Below are 21,275 nucleotides of genomic sequence, written 5' to 3' on the forward strand. Positions count from 1 at the left end.
CTATCAGACCGATAATGATCCGTCTTTTACCGCCCTAACAGCCGGTCTCGATCGATCCATCACAGGGTCCATCCCGGTCCGAGGCCGGGCAAATATCACATACATCACCATGCAGCAGGCGCATCAGTCACTGCCAGTGAGCCAGGGCGCCAGGCGCCACTCACACAACCGCCCCAGTCTTCAACCGGATAGAGCTCAACTTCAGAACGACTTCTTTGACCGTGATGTCACTCATGATTCACCGACGAGCCAACTCTCTGCGACCAGCGTTGACATCCTTAGCACGATCAACCAGGGACACGTAGACACGGGTCGCTTTGTTTTCCATCGGGGACACTGCTCTTCATCCTGCCCCCTGGGGTCGCGGAGACAGGCCCAGCCGGCAGACGGCCCCATTGTGACGTGATAAAAACGCCGGCGACCACCGGGCCAAGCCGCCACCTGCCCGCAACTAATGGTCGTGAGCCAGATCGTCACGGACCGTCAGAGGGCGTCAGACAGCGTTACGGGGCCGTCACGGGGAGCGCCGTTACGTTGCGGACCACCAGAGGCGTTACGAAGGAGTGGAGTCACGCCCACCTAATGAGGCTCGATATTGAGGCGTGAAAAATAACGGTGGCATCTGATCCAGAAAATCGACTGATTTTCGAACATAGAAATAGCGCCTATGCTGTATTTTAAGTCCAACATATAACGCTAAGGTAACGCAGCACATGTGGAATGATTCAGCAAAGCAGACGTTAGTACACAAAGTCTCATCACACCACCACATTCCTCAAATCGCCCAGTTAGTTGAGCGCTGACAGGCTCGTGACATACCACCCCACACCCCGGTTCCCCGTCCCGCCCCATAATCACCCCACGACCAAGCTCCGTTCACCGGTTCAACCGACCACGCCGCGTTGACCACACAGTTGGCAGCGGTCACACCGACCTCCGGGTGATGACGGCGACATTTGGCAGCCCTGCCGACACCATCTGGCAGCCGTCTGAGCGCCGGACATACTGGCAACACTGGCGCCGGCATAGGTAACGCGCTCGGCTCGGCCCGGCGACTGACTGGGGGAGATAGCGCGTGCGGTGATGACGTGACTGACACGCCCGAGATGAGCGGCCAGATACGGACGCTGATGACTTTCTGGACGGGTCGAATAACACTAACAGCGAAAAAAGTTTATTCGAGAGAAAAAAAAATCATTCGGATGAGCTGGTAAAGTGAGGATCATATATGTTGCAAAATTGCAGTAAATCAAGCTGCTGACTGAAAGCATATCATCATGGACAGTTAAAGTTGAAAATTAAGCAAAACTCTCCTTCCTTCCGCTATAATTCAAATCAATTATCTACAGGCAATATAGATGTCTCGATAGGTATTTACATGGGTAGTTAGGCATTTAACCTGGTGATCGCCCACGGGATCTATTTTAAACCAAAAACATAGCTGACCACCGGCGATTCGTCTTGGAGACAGGGACAAATGGGCGGAGAGCTGCCTCGACTCGATAGTCCCATACCTAATCAGTATCAGTCTGGAATTACTCGGAAGGCTTTCCAAGGTTTCATTCCTTCAAAACCTCCGTAACCATCAGACCAAACAACCCATTACCGAGCCAACCACACAGGATAGACCAGACAGCACATCTCCCGGCCGCGGTCGACTGGACCCGGCCGAAAATCGATGTACCGCGCCGCCCAGCCGACCGCCAGGCGCCGGTCATATCCCTGGGCTACGACCCAGTCAGCTGGTCATCGATGACCTCTGGAGGTCACTGAGTCTCGGCCGGGGGCGACAGGGAGACGCTGTATGTAAGAGGGTTCCGTCTAGAGCAAATACCTCTGCCACAGACAAACCCAGCCTCATCTCTAGCCCCAGCTGAGCCGAGCAGCCCCAGCCAGACCAGACCCGGCCAGCCAGTCAACACAGCTCCGGCGGAGACTGCAGCAGCCCTCGCTCCTCCCTCTCCCCGTCCTCCCTGCCTCTCCCCGACTCTCAGCTCATCGATTTTCAATCCTTACGGTGACGGGGCACGCGGCTGGCCCCTGCGGGAGCAGCCAACCCCGCCCAGGTGTTGTTTGATGATAGGGAAGGAGGGAGATGGGAGAAGACCGATAGGCGATGAAGTGATCGGGAGAGAAGTAGTGATGACCACGAAATATATCACCTTCTGTCGAGGGAGTCATTTTGCATGAACACAAATCATAGACTAATGACATGCTGAAAATGAGAAGTTGGTTCCATTTCGGTGAGTCCTGTACACAACGATACTGATACAGGCAGTGTCAATGTCTTGCCGTAATGCCGCATCCTGAGCCAATAAGTATACCAGCTGCAGGAAAAGGTATAAGGACATGATCCCAGTACCTTTACCACCCTATGGATGCCATAGAGGCCAACCCACCTCCATCCCACCCCCAGGCCAGCCGGTCTACCTCGCGCAGATGGGCCTGTGGTGTGGGTGTGGGCCGTTCCACCACCACCACCGCCGCCTGTGTGTGGTGCGCACACAGCGGCACGTGGCTGTTTGTCATGTGATCCGGTTACAGACGCCACAGCCGCCCCGGGCAGTATGACTGCCCGTGCCCCTCCCCGTCACCCAAATATACGCCAGGGAAGACCTATACCCGGAGGAGTGCGCAATGGGTATGGCAGAACTGATGCTGTTATTGGTGAGAGAGGTTATGTACGGTACCTAACGTCATTTTCAGACTGCTGAGTGCGAACTTTTGACTCAATTGGTAATCAAGTTTAAAAGAATGCTATTCACTTGCAACACAAGTTGAAGTAACGGCATTCCAATAAATAAATGGAGGCATGCTTAATCAGTGCAATGACGTTCAGCCCAACAGCTCTCATGACAGTTAATCCCAGAACTCAAAATTCAAAAGCCTCCGACTCCCGAATTCCAAATGAACACCAGCGACGGCCCTGGTGACAGGTTTTCATAGTTCTGTCACAGCTGTAACCATGTCACCACCCGGCTGTCATCTCCGACCGACGCGGCGGCGACAGCGCGGCGTCGGTGGCGACGATTGGCCGTCGATGACGACGACATCGCGTCGGTACCGTCGGCATGCGGGTACAGGTGCTGAGGAGTGGAACCTAATCGCTGTCACGTGCACAGTGTGGGGTCCGAGAGAGGCATATAGCCGGATGGGAAGAGGAATCGAACGCAGGAACCGAATACGGGGCGAATAGGTATGTGCGTGGAAAAACGCAATGGGCCTAGATTATGATGCAGCACAAGCCACGGCGCTTTTATTTTCCGAGTAATAGATAGTAACATTCAGAAGGCAGAAGGAGTCCAAATCGGTAACAGCTCTATTGTTTTGTATCGTCATGAGAGATTGTATGCAATGGCTTCATCGTGTTCAGGAAATGAAGCGAAATGCGTTTGTAAAACGTGAGGCTTTCCTTTTTCAAGAAAAGACATGAGCCTGGCTCATGTAAATATGATAAATCCATTTTTGAAGACTGACTTTACAGGTCGGACAATGATTCCAACTTCCGACACATGTAAAAAAAAATGCAGGGCCAGACACATGGGATGCACTTGATCGTATTATTTAGAACAGCACAGGAAGCGAGCCCCAGCGGAAGAGACCCAGGGATCTCCGTGTGGTACTCACGCCGGCTGGCCGGGGATGCGGTGTGCCTCGCGCGTCAGGTCCATAACCTGGAACCCGGCTGGAACCACAAAGTCGGCCTGCGCGTCCGGACTGACGAGGAAGTTGCCCTCGCCGTCGGCGTCGCTGCCCCGCCAGCCATCGTCGTTTGTGACGAGAGAGGCGGCAGCTGGTCCGGCAGAGACCGCGGCGGCGGCGGCAGCGGCGGTGGTGGAGAATGTGGTGACGGTGATACAGCACAGCACACACAGTGGTGCAGCCGGCACCAGCCGCATCTGTGGGGAAAAGGGGCGTTAGTGTGAGAGCGAAAGGAGCCAGTGGGTGAGCTAAAGCTGAACTAGGAACATGTAGGCGCTAACGGCAATGACAAAGTTTGGGTAGAAAGACGAAAAATGCGAGTGAACATACGTCTATCGACAAGCCTGAAAGGTCGATGAGCAATAGCATGCCGGTCAGGGCAGCTTGACACTGAAGCTGGACAGTTCAGAGGCTTCACGATTGGGGGCCTCGCGGACGAGCTGTTCGCTGCAGCCTGAGCGTAAAAATTGCAGCTGGAGCCCTGGAATCGTTGTTGGAGGCCCGGGGGTGGGGGGAAGGCATTTGGGGCAACCGAATCCCTGCAGCGTTCGAGTCACGTACGCCACTTGCGGTCTTCCTACCTTAAAAAACCTAAACGTTTGCACGAAAGTCTGCCATCGATAGTCCATCGATAGATATGTTCAAGAACATTTTGATTTTTTTGGGGGGGAGAATCCCGCGGCGATCGGCATTCTAAACCACTTTTCTAGATACCTGCGAAAATCGCCAAGTTATTAGTACACAGGTGGTGGGTACAGGAGTGATTTGAAGGTAATGCTCAATTTTCGTCCGCCGTCTTACAAGTTACAACATAGGAACAGGAAGTCGCACCATGCTAGGAAATTCGAATTAGAACGCGCACACCCTCCACTCGTTGGTGCGAACGCGAGCAGCATCTCGGAAAACGTCTATCAAATTTCAGATCGGCATGTTTGGACTCTGCAGGTCTGCTTTGATGCATGTGTCAGTTGACAGTTTGCATAAGAAAATAACACACGACACACAAATACAGAATACCAAAATAAAATGCAACCGATCCGATCCCCAACTGTCCCACGTGATCAACGGATATCATAGGAAAAGCGCGCGCCTGCACTGACCTTGAACCGAATTTCCGTGCTCCGTCTGTCCGGCAACTAGTTCGACACAATTGCCCACAAATTTAAATCACTGAATGTTCCATCCTGCACTTCCACTCTCAATTTCCGCGTCCGATCCACTCTCACACACCCACAACAACAACCAACACCGACGACGGCCGGGCAGCGACTGCTTTGATTTCTGCTGCGCCGGGAGCGCCGCGGCGCGCCACGCGCCACACCGCTGCGCGCCAAACTCCAAGCCCCGCCCACTTTGAACGAGCGCAGCCGGCGGGCGCCGCCTGTCGGGGGATCCCACGCTGAATGACAGGATGAACGCGTGTGAAAATGTGCTCGCGGTTCGCTCAGTCCAGATCGGTCCCAGACCCACGGGCACCATTCAGTGGACGGTGCACACCTGTCCTTTGTGGTAGAGCGATAGAGAGCCGAAAGGACCGATAGAGAAAATTTACTCGTATCGTATTAGCATAAGTGGGATTTGAAACGGTCTTTATTCATCATGTAGGCAATGATCATTGATCGTGGCCCGTGGGTCGTCCGTTTGAGACGGTATAATATGAAAGCGGCATAGGGATAATTTGATGAAACAAAATAAAAAAGAAGTTATCCGTCACCATGGCATCTCGTAATCCGTGCTGGATAGGACAGGGCCCCGGGCATATAGGACTTTAGACTTATAGGATTGAAACATATAGGATTGCATATAGGATTGAAAGGTGATTTGGTGACACCTTTTGTTGGACGTTGGCAGGCGCGCACACAGGATTTTTGAATGGGGGGGGCACGACCTTCGAACTGGGCCCCCCATGCCGAAGGCCCCCCCCCCCCCCCCAAAAAAAAAATACGGCCCACGGGGCTATATTTCGGTTGGTTTGAAGCTTGAGCAATTGGTTTGTCAATGCATGGTAGGTAAAACAATTATTTCGGTACCAGCTTAATTTTCAAAACATATATATTTTTACGCTAGCATGTTTTTTAGTATGTTTTTTTTTCGCGGATCCCGGATCCGCGAGTCACCCGGGGGCCCGGGGTCAGCTCAGGCAAGGATGTATCCTGGACCTTTCGATGAGGGAGGCACGGTGGGTCCAGTCTCACTGGCAGACGGGTCTCTTTAAAACGGTCTTTGCATGAGAAAATGTGGAAAATCGGCAAGCAAAAGTATCATTTATGCCCGAGGAGTGTGCCTAATGTACACTAATGCCTAATTTACATGGTATTTTACGAGCGAGCGAAGCGAGCGAGCTCCTCAGAGTCACCGGTGTGTGGCGCGCTCAGAGGTGCCAGTGAAAGGCCGTCAGATGCGCTGGTGTTGGGTCCTCACAGGCGCCGTTGCGGGGTCTTAGGGCTTAGAGACACTGGTGGGGCCATCATTGGCATGTGTGTGGCCCTGCAAAATGGCCTGCAAGTGGAAAGTGGCCCGTCATAGGCTGGCAAGGACACTCGGAGGCTGGTAAGAGGCCCTCAGAGTCACTGGTACGTGGCCCTCAGAGGCGTCGGTGTGGGGACTCTCAGAGCCGCCGATGTAGGCCCTTAAGATGCGCTGGTGGGGGTCCCTTGGAGGTGGGGCGAGGAGCCTCGCAGTTGCCGTTGTGGGTGCCTTTAGAAACACTGGTGTGGACCGTGTGTCTATCACAGACGGATGTGGAGCCATAGCAGCCAATCCCTCGTTGGCCGTTATTAGGGCCCTGAGCGGCCGGCGAGGTCTCTCAGAAACCGGCATTGGGCCTTTATGAAGATAATTGTGGCTACATAGGAGCCAATAACGTGCCCCCACAAGCCCTGTGGTGTCCTTCCGAGTTGAAGTGCGGCCAGCGCGAACCCTCTGCTACCAACTGGCGCCGCAGGGCCCCTCGGTTTCGAGAGGAACCCTAAACCCGAGAACGGGCACGTACCCCCTCGCTCCCTTGCTATGTCACTGAATCCAAGTGATTAGGGACCCTTTAGGTAATCAGGGGCGTTTCAGATGACCAGGGGTTTTCAATTGATCAGGGGCCCACCAGGTAACCATGGGCCCCTCTGGTAACCAGGCGCCCCTTAAGTAACCAGGGACCCCATCAATAACCAGGGCCCCTCAGTAAACGGGGGCCATTCAGGTAAGTGTAGGAGTCCCGCAGATAACCAGGGCCGGCGAGGTTTCTCAGGTCCGTTTTTTGACAAGGCTCTTATTGACTCAGGTGCGAGCCCTTTGCCATCAGCAGAGGGCCCTTTCAAGCCTTTTGAGGGCCGTTTAACGTCTCTTGAGTTCCCATTGAGGCCTTCTAAGGGCCCTTTGAGCAGTCGAGGGGCCTTTGAGGCCTTTTGAGGGCCTCTTGACGTCAGCTGAGGACCGTTGGACGCCAGCTGAGGATCGTGTTTTTGGGCCTTCTGATGGCCATTAGACGCCAATGGATGACCCTCTGACACCAACTGGGGCCCTCTGACACCAGCTAAGGGCACTTTAAGTTTGACGCTAGCTCAGGGCCCTCTGGCATTAGCTGGGGGGCCCTCTGACGCTAGCTCAAGGCCCTTTGACGCTCTTTAAGGCCTTTTGAGGGCCCTTGAGGTCTTCTAAGGGCCCCTTGAGGCTTTCTAAGGGCCCCTTGAGGCTTTTTGAGGGCCGCTTGACGCCAGCTCAGGACCGTTTGAGACCTTCTGATGGCCATTTGGCACCAGCTGGGGGCCCTCTGTCAACAGCAAAGGACCCTTTAGAGCCTTCGGAGAGCCGTTTGACGCAAGGGCATGGCCCTCTGACGCCAGCTCAGGGACCTTTGACACCCTTTAAGGCCTTCTGACGTCCGTTTGACGTTAGCTGAGGGCCCTTTGAGGCTATCTGAGGGCCCTTTAAGGCCATCTGAGAGTCCTTTGAGGTCATCTGAGGGCTCCTTAAGGCCATCTGAGGGCCCTTTGACACCATCTAAGGGCCCTTTGACACCATCTAAGGGCCCTTTGACACCAGATGAGGGCCCTATGACGCTAACTGAGGGCCCTTCGAGGCCATCTGAGGGCCTTTTGAGACCATCTGAGGGCCCTTTAAGGCCATTTGAGGGCCCTTTGTACACGGTCTTCGGTGGTCTAAGGATTAGTGAGAGGCCCATTTGAGGCGGCCTTCGGCCGCCTCAAATGGGCCCCTTCCTTCGAGTTGGGCCCCCCAACTCGAATGGGGGGGGGGGGCACGGGCCCGTGTGCCCCCCCCTTGTGTGCGCCCTTGGACGTTGGCTTATTCGGTAATTCGCACAGCTCGTTTTCCCTAGGAAAAAGCAAGTTTACCAGTTAGGAAGGGAAATCAAATAAAACAAATATTTCCAATCTTCAATGAAAAACTGAAAGCCTTCCCCCGTTCTCACTCCCCAATAAACGACGACTGTCAGGGAATATTCGTACAGGTGCTGAGATCTATAGTAGACTCACAACGCCGACGCTTGGCTGGACGCTTGGTGCTGACGCTAGGTGGCGACGAGTGTTGTTGATGGTCCATGCAAGATGAATGAAGACGAATCCTGGCCAGTACCACCGCCACCGACCAATTATGGCCATTGAACACAACACATGTCCCTTCTACGGAGTGCCAAATATGCTGAAACTTGAACATGTTATTTGCTGCCACAGTAATTCAAGTTAACACGAACTTAGTCATCTCTAAAGTGTAGGGTTATGAGCTCAGCTTTCATGAATCTTGACTCTTTCGTCCGAGCATCGCTGGCAAGGAAGTAGCCCAGGGGAGTTCCACTGAGGTCACGACGAACTAGTGGAAATGTTTTGAAAGATATGTTCCCGCAGTGTCAAACATGAAACAATATAAGCAAGCATCGTTATCTTCGAATATAGAACGATAAAGGTGATTGAATATAAAACGATTTGTTTAAGAATATAATAAAAAAAAGTAACCGTACTCTCATAATTAAAATCAAAAATCTTAAAAAAGGCCAGATAATCTCGAGGAGCTTTCGGCTTAAGATTTTTGATTTTAATTATAATGAGAGTACGGCTACTTTTTTGATTATATTTTTAAATATGCCTCTTTCTCTCAAAACAGTGCTCACAACAATTCAGAGTAAAACGATTTGTTTTGAATTTAATTGCTAAAATGTGTTGGCCCGGTCCAAACAAAATCGGCAATTTCCTTATCGCAGTGCAGAGCAGTGATATATAACTTACATATTCTAGTGAGCACATAGGCGGCGGAACGGGGTGGGCACCGGGGCACCGTGCCCCCTTTGATTTTGGCATTTTAACCCTCGCCCGTATTGGTGTTTTTCCAGCCGCGAACGTATAAGGGGGGGGGGGTCCGTTGGACCCCCCCCCTTGTCGTTTCGCCCCTGATCGAGCTAGAACTTCGCGGAAAAAACGAGCGTGTTGCCCGTGACGAGAGCAAGCCGATGATACCCAATTTTAAGGTCCTAGGTCATTGGTTGACCTTGCAGGTCAGGTCAATGACCCCAAAGGCGGGAAAATCGGGTCCTGTTAGAACGTCGTAAAGTGTGGCTGCTATGGGGTTTTTCGGGGTGCTGATCACGAATATCATGTTAGTTTTGATCACAGATAATGTCTTCATGTATTTAGGCCAGGTCGGGTCAGGTCAGGTCAGGTCAACCAGTAAGGGTATTCGTAGTAGGTGGCAACCGCCTCTGACAGCTTCGTAACATGTTACGAAGGCACCAAAACTACTTCGTAAATGTTCATATAGTTGCTAAATTCGAATTCAGCTCCAAAAACTGGCCTAGAAACATGTAAAACTCGAAAAAGTGAACCGAGGTCATCAAAGGTCAATGACCTGACCTGACCTTCAGGTGACTTTGACACCCACCCTAATGCATGGGAGCAACATCATATCATATGTTTCAACGCTTGAAACCACGAAAAGACTGCAAACGCGCGGCTAATGCGAGCCGACATATACCGAATCTCGATTCCAGCCAAACATGGTCTCGAAAAGTAGGTCACAGGTCAAAGGTCATTTGGGTCAGGGTCATGACATTTTCAGAGTAGGTGTGAAATTGATGAACGCGAGGGTACTGAAAGTTTCGTCGCGATCGGCCGCTTTTTACGCGAGTTATTCGCGAAAAACCATGGGGGGGTCCGTTCGACCCCCCCTATACGGGCGAGGGTTAACATTAGCCCTGCTGCCCTATGGGCGTTGCATGGAAAGAATGGGACCAAAAGTCGGCAGTGCCCCCCCCCAGTGCCCCCCCCCCCCTCGGCAGTGAAGGTGTTCCGCCGCTACTGAGTGAGCACCCTCAACTTACCCCCTAAAACATCGGGATCGGTTAACCACAAGGCTGTGCGTATTCATACACCCACGAGCTCGGCATGTTAGTACAGTTATGACGGCAAATTTCCCGGAAACGGCAATGTATATCCTCGTGGCAGTGACAGTTCATTAACCCGCGCCCCGCTGGGCGCGGGTTACCATACCATATGCCCCCCCCCCCCCAGCCATACGCGCCCTGCTGGGGGGGGGGGGGCAGATTCTGCCCCCCCCTGTCTAACTTCCGAACCGATGGTCGTAGAAAGACGGGGAAAACGGCAATCGAAAGCTCTCAACAAGGCGGATCTTAAGAGCCCAAATTTTTTTGCTTAAGTAGGTCAGAGGTCAGGTCAAGGTCAGGTCAAGGGTACAAAATGCGAGTTTCTACAGTATCGGCCTTGCACCGTAGTTGCCGAAGAATGGATTGAGACTGATTGCCCAAAACGTGTTCTTAGACTAGCAAGACAATATTCGTTGCACACAATGTCATTCAAAGGTCAAGGTCAAGGTCAGGTCAGGTCAGGTCAGGTCACCAAAAACAAAATATAGAAAAGGGCATGTGCGACACATGTTTTATGGGTCATTTTACTCTTGGAATTCAATAGGCACACTCAATAAGTGATATGGACCACCTCTGGATGAATTTCAGGTCGAGGTCAGGTCAAGGTCAGGTCAAGTGAGGTCAAATTTTGAAGTTGGTTGTTAAGGCCTAAAAAGGTGTCTATCCGATGCAGTTTTTCACGGCGAATCAAATGGTGCTATTTTTGTTTCCGTACAAGGTCTAGAACTTCCAAAAAAAATCATTTTTTAAAAAAATTGTGTGTCATGACGTCATAAAATTTTGAATAACTCCCACATTTTTGAACCGATTCTTCTAAAAATTGGTATGTAGGTGCACATAGACCACTTCTTTGACATATATTCCGGTTTTTTCGATAAACTTAAAATTTTGGATTTTATAAATATTTTCCCAAAAAAGTCAGTTTTTTGGAAAAATTTTGGCCAAAATCCAAAATTTTCAAAAAACCGAGATAGCCATTTGATAGACAAAGTAGAATCACGTATAACCTTTTTTGTTACGTCTTGATTCCTTTAAAAATAAAGATGTTAGCGGCGTTTGAAATTTTGCCGTTTTTGAGGCGAAAATGGCGAACATGACGTCACTAAAACGTCAATTTCTCAAAAATTTTCCGACGGATTTCGCTCAAATTTTCAGGGAACGTGTCAAATTGATGTATGATAAGGTACTGAAAGTTTGACGTCGCTGGCGTAACGCGTTTAGAAGTTATTGGCGAAAAACGGGAGGGGGGCAGATTCTGCCCCCCCCCCCCCCAGCGGGGCGCGGGTTAATAACTCCTCACGAGACATGCTGACGGCCGGGGGACGGACGGCTGGGTGAGTCATGGTGCGGCGCCGAGACAGCCGGACAGGACAGTTGTTATACCTACCTTCTTATCGCCCCGGGCTGTCGACAAGAGCAGCTCGGGTACGCACGAGGTCAGGGCAGGTCAGGTCAAATAAGGAAAAATGAAACAGTGCGCAATGATTGATAACTCCAAGAATGGTGATTGATGGTGGCTTAGTTTCTATATTTTTTTTCCAGCGTTTACCTTCTCTACACTTTTTAACGACATTATGCTTTTACTCGTAGACAATTTGAATAGATAATCTTAGCATAGAGTGAACAGCTTGAGCCACTCAACGTCTAAATAACATCAATTCAAACATCAGTCAACATTATTAGCAGGACAGGCAACCATTTTTGTGGACTGGGTCCAGCTTTGAAGTCAGTATGAACAGCTTAACCTACATAGGTATTGGAGCAGCTGTGTCCCCTCCTGAAAAAAAAACTGACGGAGATCAAACTTGGATCAAACTATGCCCGAACCCGAATCTATCGATTCATTTCATTATTGCTCTCTTATTACGAGCTCTTCGTACCTACAAAAAACTGTCTGGGTCTATCGATAAGTGCCTAATTAATGACTTTCCAATGCAATCATATCATTAATTACGAAAGCAATAATACAACGTCAACATGCATTAATGTGTCACACCAGGCTTTGGTACATTAGTCTGCAGTTTCGGCCCTAACTGAATAATTATATTTAATTATATATGAATCGCCAGTTGGGGCCAATGACCCCGGTCATATTCCCACGTACTCCCTTCCTCATTTACCGCCCCCCTCCCCGTCCCCGCTTCCTGGCTCCGCCCGTGCGCCGCGGGGGCCTCCCCGCTCCCAGACGGTCACGGCTCCCCCGTCGGCAAATTGTACCGGTCGACCACGTGCGTCGTTCACGACGCTCGTCGACATCGATCCCGAACGTCGGTGCGCAGTCATGAGGAGGCCAACCCCACCGGCCGGTACCGGTCGACGTTTACCGCGGCGGCTCGACGATTGTGACCGGCCGCTATCACCGAAACCACCGGGAATAGCCAGTAACACACATCGAGACTGTTTATCGGACCAAATCGGCGGAGTGTAGTTACAGTTCGGCAGTCACTCGGCAGGGAACGGGTGGACAGGGGAGGGCGACCTGGGCCATTAGCAGCAGCGCCGCCTTGCCCTTGCCTAGCAACCGACAGCGACCTGTCGACAACAAACCGGCGACCAGAGGCGCCCTCGACGGCGACGGCGGCGGCGGCGGGACCGGCCGCGTGCGCCATGTCTGCGGGGCATGCCCTGAGGCCGACACGGGTCAGCGGCATGCCCTGAGGCGGTCCCGGGCTGCAGGGGACAGACAGGAACGTGTGCGACACTGCAGCGTGTGGGAGATTCGTGATCGGCGCGCGGGTGGACTTGAGAAGTGAGTAGAAGTGGTGATCTAACGATTTGACCCGCGCACTGACCTGCGTAGCAGCGCGGATATCGCTCGCGATGAACGTCAGTGGCAAACGGAAGCCCTCCTCTTCCTCCAGTAAGAGTGAGGAGGATGACATTCCCCGGATCCGGGAGCCGGAGTCGGGAGCGGCGGCGGCCTCGGACACGGCGGCTCCCGCGGAGCCGGAGGGAGCCGTGGGAGCCAGCGCGGAGCCGTCGCAGCCGGTGCCCCAGCAGCTACCGCCGCCCAGCACAGCGGGTATGTGGCCCGGCGCCCGACAGGGCACCCGCACCAAGACCTCGCACCAGAAGAAGAAGAAAAACGTGGTGTCGGTGGACCAGCCGCCCGAGGTCAAGGACGAGCCGGTCACCGGGTCAGCCAGGCCGCGACAAAAGCAGAGAGGTGAGCTGAGGCAGGACGATGTCCCGACAGACATCTATGATCCCGATAGAGATATGTAACGCTATGCAGATGATGCTTGGCAAGGCTATGGAAGCATGATAGTGCTTCAAAGGTAGACAGTAGATGAAAATTTGTAACAAGCGTTGTATTTTTTCCCCTCGGAAAGTTTTTTTTTCCCGATATTTTTGGTCCGAGCTGACGGGGTGACGGCCGGCTGGCGACGCGAAAGGCGCGCCTGACATCGAGCGGCAGAATTATATAATTTGCAATTATAAAATTATTATGGCTTGAGTGTGTTTCTCTGCTCCAGTATGAGCGAATATTTATGTAGCAGCCACCCATCCACAAAAGCAATCGCTTCCGCGGTTGTACGGGACGTCGCTTTGCCACAGAATCTTCCCTAAACAGCTCGATAGATAACTTACGAGCTCGATAAGTCGTATGGAAAACGAGATCAAGTAGTTATGAAGGGTCGTACACGATGGACGATGGCAAATGACATGTCGTGATCCAATACCCGTTCAGCCTTCACGTGGATATCGTCATTCATGGTAGCGTGGGGATTCAGCGGGTAACTAGTTCCTGGAAAGACGTCCGGACATAATCGATTTCTGATGAGAGCCTCATGTTTTTGTCGTTGGCCTTTCAAAGTACCGTACAAATAGGCAAGGGTGGAGGAAACATACTTCCGAAAAGTAGATAACCGAGTCTTTAGCTTGTGCTGTTCGAGGCATACTTTGTTACGTAGTTTGGCTTGGCCATTTCCTCAAAAGGACATAAAACATGAACGAGAGCAATGGATCAACATCAACGCAAACGAAGGGACCTATACGGAAAACGTTGGTGTTGGCTTCATGGGACTAAATACAATACTGAAACAAACACAAGGCTTCCTTATGAAATTTCGACAAAATAACCCGATGCATTCTTATGATGTAACCGAAAAATGATCGGAAATAGACGTTTCCACGCTTTCCCAGGAACGTAAAATGCTCAGACGTAAATGAAGTTTTAGTTTGCCAGCCTAAGGCAGTCATAGTCCGGTCGATATTATTAATTCCTTATGATGATGCCCAATCTTTCAAGAAAGACCTGCGTGTTTATGAAAAGAAAATTAAAAAGCCGGAAGGGGTAGGCTGACACAACAGGTCGACGCGGGGTGCGGATGGGCAATGGACATTGAGTTAACTGTTGTAGGCTGCAGTTGGCTTTTTCCAAACGTTCATTTGCAATGGAACAATATGCGAAAATGATGTAAATAATAAACCAAATTATTACAAATGCATTCAAATATATTCAAAAAGATACACAAAGCTTTCGGTTCATGGAACCTTGATCACTGTGCAAAAAATGTGTTTTTTTTGCACAGTGATCAAGGTTCCATGAACCGAAAGCTTTGTGTATCTTTTTGAATATATTTGAATGCATTTGTAATAATTTGGTTTATTATTTACATCATCATCCAACCTGTCATGGATACTCAACAAATATGCGAAAAGCTTAAAGTAATCCTGTAAAAACACACGTTTAAAGATTCAGAAAAAAATGTCGTTTTAGTGCAACTGCCGCCGGTGCCCGTATCTGACTCGTGGCCGTCAGTCTATCGGGCCTATTTGTCTTCTCGAGACACCCGCGAGGCAATTTGTACCACTGTCTGGAGGCCCAGTCGCGTGTGGGACGATACCGGACATCGCTAATGAGCTCGACGGCGACGACAGCGACCAAAGCGGCGCACCACCGCCGGCTGCGGCGTGGTGCGGCGCAGTTGTATGGAAATAACACCCGACAGTCGGCCGCGGCGGCAGTGGCGACAGCAATGTAAAGCGTGCTTTAGGACTAATCAATGCGGCACTGTCAAGGTCATGGGCGACGACCGCTGGTGACAGGCAGGTTGAATGCCCTGAGGGTACGTTCGACCCGGGCGTGGGTCATGACCGAAGGCAGTTTCCGACTTGAGTGACAGTTTTCTGTGAGGCAGCCATTTGGCACGATTGTACATAATTATACAGAGCGGCGCCGAATGATAACGACACGCGATATTTGGCGAATCAAAAAACGACTTACGTTATGATAGGTAGGTATATGGGTACCTACATCAGACTCGCGTGGGCTCAGTATTATTGCTCTGCCGAGAGACAAGGGGGCATTTTAGTGAAAAATAATAATTTTGTTGTTGCGTGAGTGACGTTGAAACTAACTTGAATGAAGCGACTTGCTTAGGTATAGGTATACTAAGTGCCAGTGGCCGAGTTGAATAACAGCCATAACAGGACTGGATGAGCCATAGCATGGTGATAAAATATTATTACCTCATCTATTATTATCTCAGCATCTCATTATTACCTACCAGCAAGTACATATAATATTATCCATGGCCATAGTTTGAGAACGGCAAGGTATAGAAGCAGTTGCTCCTGTCGTTAAGAACGGTTCGCTCGCATTGCCTCGGAGCTAAGTGCAGCTAAGATGAGCTGATAAACCTGCATGGATATTATCTCCATTCACAGTAGATTGTAAACGCCAGCTTCGAGTGTTTTGCTTTGAGCTTCGATGAGTAACGGGGTTACCATGCCCATTAATTGAGATGACCGGGCATGGCAATGCCCATGAATTGAGATGTCATTACTACAGTTACATAGTAGATTGCTTGTCCGTCAATGACAGCCCGTTAAATGACTGTGACATTATGAGCAAACTGACGTAAACATAAAACGCCCCATCTATGCTATGGATTTCCCTTAAAACTGCACAGCAGTTCAGTCACGGTCGATTTTCAGCTGTTGCCAGTTGCTATATGGTTTTCTACTCATTTCAATTATGACGGGCGTGTACTGTGCATCATGAATATAAAATGAGTGTACTGGTGCGGCAGGAACGAACTCCTGGAGCTTAGAAGGCTAGCATCAGTCATTTTGCGACGACGGGACACGAGTCAAATAACACTTTCCTTTTTGTATTGTAACCCAGCAGGCCACTTAGACAAATTGCCTTTCTGCAGTCGAAAAGCAAAAGGGTAAAATGGCCAGTTTGGCTGCATTTTATATAAGACAACTAACCAATTCTAATCGATTATGTAATACGCTGTTATAATGGAGGACATGTACGCATTATCCACATAGGCTTTTTGGTGAATGCTGAGATTGTCTCGTTCCACTGCCATTAAACCAAATCCTATATAATTAATTACCTTTACCGAGTCTATAGCATGGCGTGGATCAACGTTAACCTGACCACCGACCTGACCTGTGACCTGGGTTACAGAGCTGTCACGAAACTGTAGCCCTATTTGACCTGACTTCGCCGCTGACCTGACCTGTGACCTGGTCACAGAGTTGTTACGGACCTGTAGCACCGTATCACCTGACCTTGCCGCTGATCTGACCTGACCTTTGACCTGGGTTACAGAGCCACTACCGATGAAGCTGCGGGCGCTGCCCCAGTCGTTCTGGCTCCAGCCGAACGATAACAGCACTTCTCCGAACACGGGGTCGCTCCCACCGCTCGTCACAACGTCCAAGGACGCGCAGGATATCAATGGTAGGCCAGCGTGGTGTTCGCAGCGCAGTGCAGTGGGCTAATTGTCATTACATGCAACAAGAACGTCAAATAATAATGGTGGTTTTGATTTATATCTATGTACCTTGTATCACCTGGCCAACACCTGCGATTTCAAGTCTTCATTCAACCTTGTCGGGGCCAGACTGATCATTCGGATGTCAAATAATCGCTCTCCGACGAGCCAATAAAAGCGCTCCTTCCTATTTGGTCCCACAGACGTCGCCCCGATCACCCCTCCCGACCAGCGGAGCCTGCGGCGCTCTCCCGAGCAGACCCGGAGTGTGAGTGAGGGTAACCCGGACCTGCTCTTCTCGCTGTTTGACGCCGTCAGCCACGCCGGGGAGAAGAAGAGGATCACGCTGTGGAAACGGAACAAGTGAGGACGGGGACAGACTGCGGGGACAGGCTGCGGCTAACAGGGAGTGAACAACGAACAGTCGATGACACCAATATGCATAGACACTTGACTTACTGTAATTGTAAGGTTCAAGCGTGCTTTACCTACTTTTAAAGAGGTTAACTGCCCCATTTACCCTTGGATTCACTACCCATAGAGTTATTGCAGCATGTAGCCGTCAACTTTGCCCATCAATAAAGATTAGCTCGTTAAAATAAATGAGATTTGCTCCACTATTTACTATAGTAATGGTAAGAACCAAACACCAAACAACGTTTTATGCTTGAAAATGAGCTAGCACATACATTTCTGCAGGTCAAAGAAGCCGTCATCGACCGACCTTCCGCATGACGAGGACCCGTACATGAGCAGCTCGGCCACCGAGTCTATACTGCCTCTGCTGCCGGACCGGTCCAGCGGGTCGGGGACGCCCTCCAACAGGGGCACCCAGGTCAGTACCGAGTCTGTACTGCCCCTGTCAGTACCGCGTCTATACCGTCTCTAGCAGTACAGTTATCTGCTGCAGGACTGTCTCCTGCCGGACCGATCCAGCGGGTAGGGCACGATGGATAAAGATAAATGCCCTTATTATATGGGTGGAAGACGATCGGAAAAACTTCTCAAGGTAAGCAATCTAGCCCTGAGCATCAGCGAAAAACTTAAACCCGTCTATTACCGGAGCACCAGCTAACAGCGCCGTCCGTTTTCAGATTCTGTCTGTGGTACAAATCCCCGGCACCACGGACCGTGAGACCATCTGTCTGCCTTCGCTGAGCGTGGAACACAACTACGCCAACATCCTGTCACAGCTGGTGATGAAACTGTGAGCTGAACGTGCAGCAGGACTGTGGGAACAGAGCAGCGCGGCGACTGTGAGCACAGTGGCGCCCTGGGGACCTGGAGCTTGGTGGGAAGGTCCAGGATAGCTGATGACTGCTGTACATGAAGTGGGGATTCAATGGTGTGTGCCTTGCTGAGGTGGGACGGTTCATAAACTTACCTTATCTGCGAAGACTGTCCAGTGGAGACAATATTCCGAATAGTTTGGCTGGCCCAGCTGCATTCGGACACCACTATGCATGGATCGAATTCCTCTTCTTTGTTTGAGAGTTCCTTCTCAGCAGAGCTGTAAATGCTTACCGGGGTCGGAGGCATTACCCCTCTGAAGTGTTTGTACATATATGTTTCACTTACATCACTCGGCCACGCTCTCACACAGAACAAAATTAAAAGAGCATCCGATTTCAGCAACGTTAAGGAAACTTGCAAGCATGAGGCACGATGCTTTTTAAATTGACGAATGAGCGTTGCTACTTGCTTGTACCCAATTCGGTGAGCGCTATTAAAAATTATGAATTTCCCCTCGAGCACAGATACACGGAAATGCTTTGTTTGTGAAACATTGAATGCTAGGAACACAGAAGTACAAATGCTTAGGTCACGTCTCACAAGTTCTTGAAACAGGCGAGCGCTTGTGAGGGCCTTGAAATAGTGTACAGTGCATTATGTAACTCTGTGTTCAGGGATACGCTAGTCACCTACGCCAACGCTAAGTCAGAATAATAGGCCGAAGCGTAAGGTATTAGGAAGGGATAACATGATGTAAATATTCGGTAAAAAGAGACGAGACACATTTAGCATTCGGTATCTTTAGAAAATGTGGCTGTCTAATCTGCCGGACAATTCTTTATTTTACACAAACAGGTCTATAAATAGGTGCTCAGCAACAGCCTTCATGTTTTAGAATGCTAGCATGCAAGCGATTGCCGAAGATTTAAATTGTGTCACACAGATTAGACGAAAGCAGAAGCAGCCCGTAGCATTTAACTGCTTAAGACCTTTTCCACACTTTGCCAATTACATGATATAATTCTTTCGACAATAATATCGTTAATTCAGCAGACAGAACAGCCGGTATTTTATTGCTGTCACGCCATTTATTCCGTCGAGGGAATCATGTCCGTGCCCGGCGGCACAGCATGCTTTCAGGCGCTCACCACTGCTGCCATCTATCGACAAGTTTATAAATAAGAGCTGGTACAATGACGATACGGTGTCCGTTCGTCGGCGCGACACACCGTGTTCAGAGTGTTCCGGTGTATGGCTCACGGATGCACTGCGCACTGTACAGCGATGCATGCACACAATAATGGAGGCTGCAACACAGCTAAACAGGCGCAAAATGTGGCCTTACAGCGCTGCTACATGTACCGTTTGGGTATATTCACCCGCCTTTAAAATCCGTCCAACACCCGTTTAGGCGGTTCTGTGATGTGGGTGCTTTGACAGTCGCTATTCTGTAAGTACATTGTCTGTATATAAAATATGTATATAGCATACTTATCTGTGCTCTCATGTAACGTGGTCTACGAGTGTTCCATGGTCGGTGACTTTTGTTTTGCATCGGCACACCATTCGCCTAAACATACATGGTTTGTGGTTGATGAGCTTCGTACGTAACAGGTCTATGCAATGCACTATGCACATAAAAACATGCCGAAGCACATGTTGGTCGTCTTTGTCCGAAATATTGTGAAGACGTCATCGTTGTATACAGCCACATCGTGTATAATTTGTGTGCTGAGCATTTGCCATATAAATACGACTTTCGCACAGCTGCTTGCGAGTGACGTGTGAACATTGAGTGGATAGAAGACTTCTTGACCATAGAATGGATGCCAGGTCTCCGTTGTATGTGCTCTGTCTTGCATGGGCGGATCCAGCCGGACGTTTTTTTCAGGCGGGGAGGGGGGAAAGCCGAAGGGGCAAATGGCCGAAATGGCCCCTTTCCTTCCATGCACCGCCGTAGGCGTAATGTTAAAACTCGGGTCTTTTTGGGGGAGGGTGGGGGCAAACGGACTTTGAGGGGGGAAGGTATGGCCCTAAATTCCCCCTGGATCCGCCAGTGCTCTCGTGTGCTTCTCGACTTTTTTTAAACGATGGTTTTGTTATATGCTCACGTGCTCTGGCAATATGTTGACGATTGTTCGCTGGTTAGATTATTCTGGCGTGCTGATCCATCGGTGCTAATTATATTCTCCGATCAAAAGTCATCACTGACAGATGACTCAGAACTACTTTATCTGCCCGCAACAGCCGACGCAGTCGTGTTGGAAAAATAAGCACATTTTCATCTCAAGGAAAAATATGCACATTTTCATCATTTTCATCTCTTCAACTTCAATAATGCCCCACGGCTCCCGCTCATTGTAACAGCTGTTGAAACATATAGGTTTTTTCCTGTGGCTGTTGAGCAGCGTTGTCTCTGTGTTGTGCGTGTCACAATCACTTAGCATGGCCCCTCCAAGGCCTGCAGTATGGTGCCGTGCGTCCGTTCTTGCGTGACGATTCTGTCCCAGCAAAACATAGTCGTATTTATTGCAGGTAGCACGACAAACGTGTTTGACACTAGTCCACGGTGCCGTTTTTATCGTTATTTTCTTTCTCTCCATACGAGCTATTCAGCCGCAAATGCTCGAAAGTCAATTATCTAATTCTAGTCGTTGAGAAGTTTTAAATGCAATATTTCGGTAAACAATATAGGTACCCTTATCAATTTGTTTTGTGTGCGCTGATAGGAATATTTTCGTTATATTTGCGATACATAGTTAGGAAATACGTAAGTTGATCATGCTTGATGTAATCAGTGCACGGAACTCACTCAACTCACCAAGTCTGTGAGTTTAGAGCTGAGTTACTCCGAGTAAGACATACACGTCAGACGATAGACTGGTCTAATCACCGATTAGACCAGCTCTGTCCGAGAAAGATTAAACAACTGAGAAGCCCTGCACACGTTTCTGGCGACCCGCTAAAAACACTGTGCTTAACATCCCAGTGCAAGTCAGCTGAATGAAAGAAGCAGAATGTAATACAGTCGCCGAGAAATGTCACTAATGTTCCTATAGACTAGTGCAGTGGAGTGAGTCATATTTGTGATCGCCTCATCGTGTATGAAATGAATGAGTGTTGTTCAGTCGCAATGCACATGCCTCGCTAGACACAGCTAGACACTACAATCGTGAGTTGAATATGGCGCAATACAACTGTGGTGCGAGCCCGCCTTT

General features: G+C 50.1%; 2 protein-coding genes across 3 annotated transcripts in view; one reads left to right on the forward strand and one right to left on the reverse strand.

Moving 5' to 3' along the window:
* The window catches only part of LOC122384781 (CD109 antigen-like), an 88,138-nt gene extending 83,141 nt beyond the window's left edge, over positions 1-4,997 (reverse strand). The window contains exons 1-2 of one of the 2 annotated variants that reach the window (XM_043372519.1): positions 4,803-4,997; positions 3,628-3,899 (exon numbers count right to left, since the gene is read on the reverse strand). In XM_043372519.1, coding sequence (XP_043228454.1) covers positions 3,628-3,899 — 272 coding nt within the window. In that variant the 5' untranslated portion in view covers positions 4,803-4,997. The remainder of the gene's footprint in view (positions 1-3,627; positions 3,900-4,802) is intronic. The other variant, XM_043372520.1, reaches the window with a different exon arrangement.
* A 7,678-nt stretch (positions 4,998-12,675) lies between these two features.
* Positions 12,676-21,263, forward strand: LOC122384782. Its single transcript, XM_043372521.1, has 5 exons — positions 12,676-13,253; positions 16,659-16,790; positions 17,028-17,187; positions 17,524-17,659; positions 17,919-21,263. Exons 1-5 carry the CDS (start codon positions 12,908-12,910, stop codon positions 18,033-18,035), a joined length of 891 nt encoding a protein of 296 aa, XP_043228456.1. The 5' UTR covers positions 12,676-12,907; the 3' UTR covers positions 18,036-21,263.
* The last annotated feature ends 12 nt before the right edge of the window (positions 21,264-21,275 follow it).

The sequence above is a fragment of the Amphibalanus amphitrite genome, unplaced genomic scaffold, assembly GCF_019059575.1.
Source record: "Amphibalanus amphitrite isolate SeventyFive unplaced genomic scaffold, NRLGWU_Aamphi_draft 000198F_arrow, whole genome shotgun sequence".
NCBI lineage: Eukaryota > Metazoa > Arthropoda > Thecostraca > Balanomorpha > Balanidae > Amphibalanus > Amphibalanus amphitrite.

Coding starts and splice junctions, on each gene's coding strand:
- LOC122384782 (XM_043372521.1), top strand. CDS start 12,908: ATGAACGTCAGTGGCAAACGGAAGCCCTCCTCTTCCTCCAGTAAGAGT. Junction 13,254..16,658: donor GCCGCGACAAAAGCAGAGAG/GTGAGCTGAGGC, acceptor CCTGGGTTACAG/AGCCACTACCGATGAAGCTG. Junction 17,188..17,523: donor ACGCTGTGGAAACGGAACAA/GTGAGGACGGGG, acceptor ACATTTCTGCAG/GTCAAAGAAGCCGTCATCGA.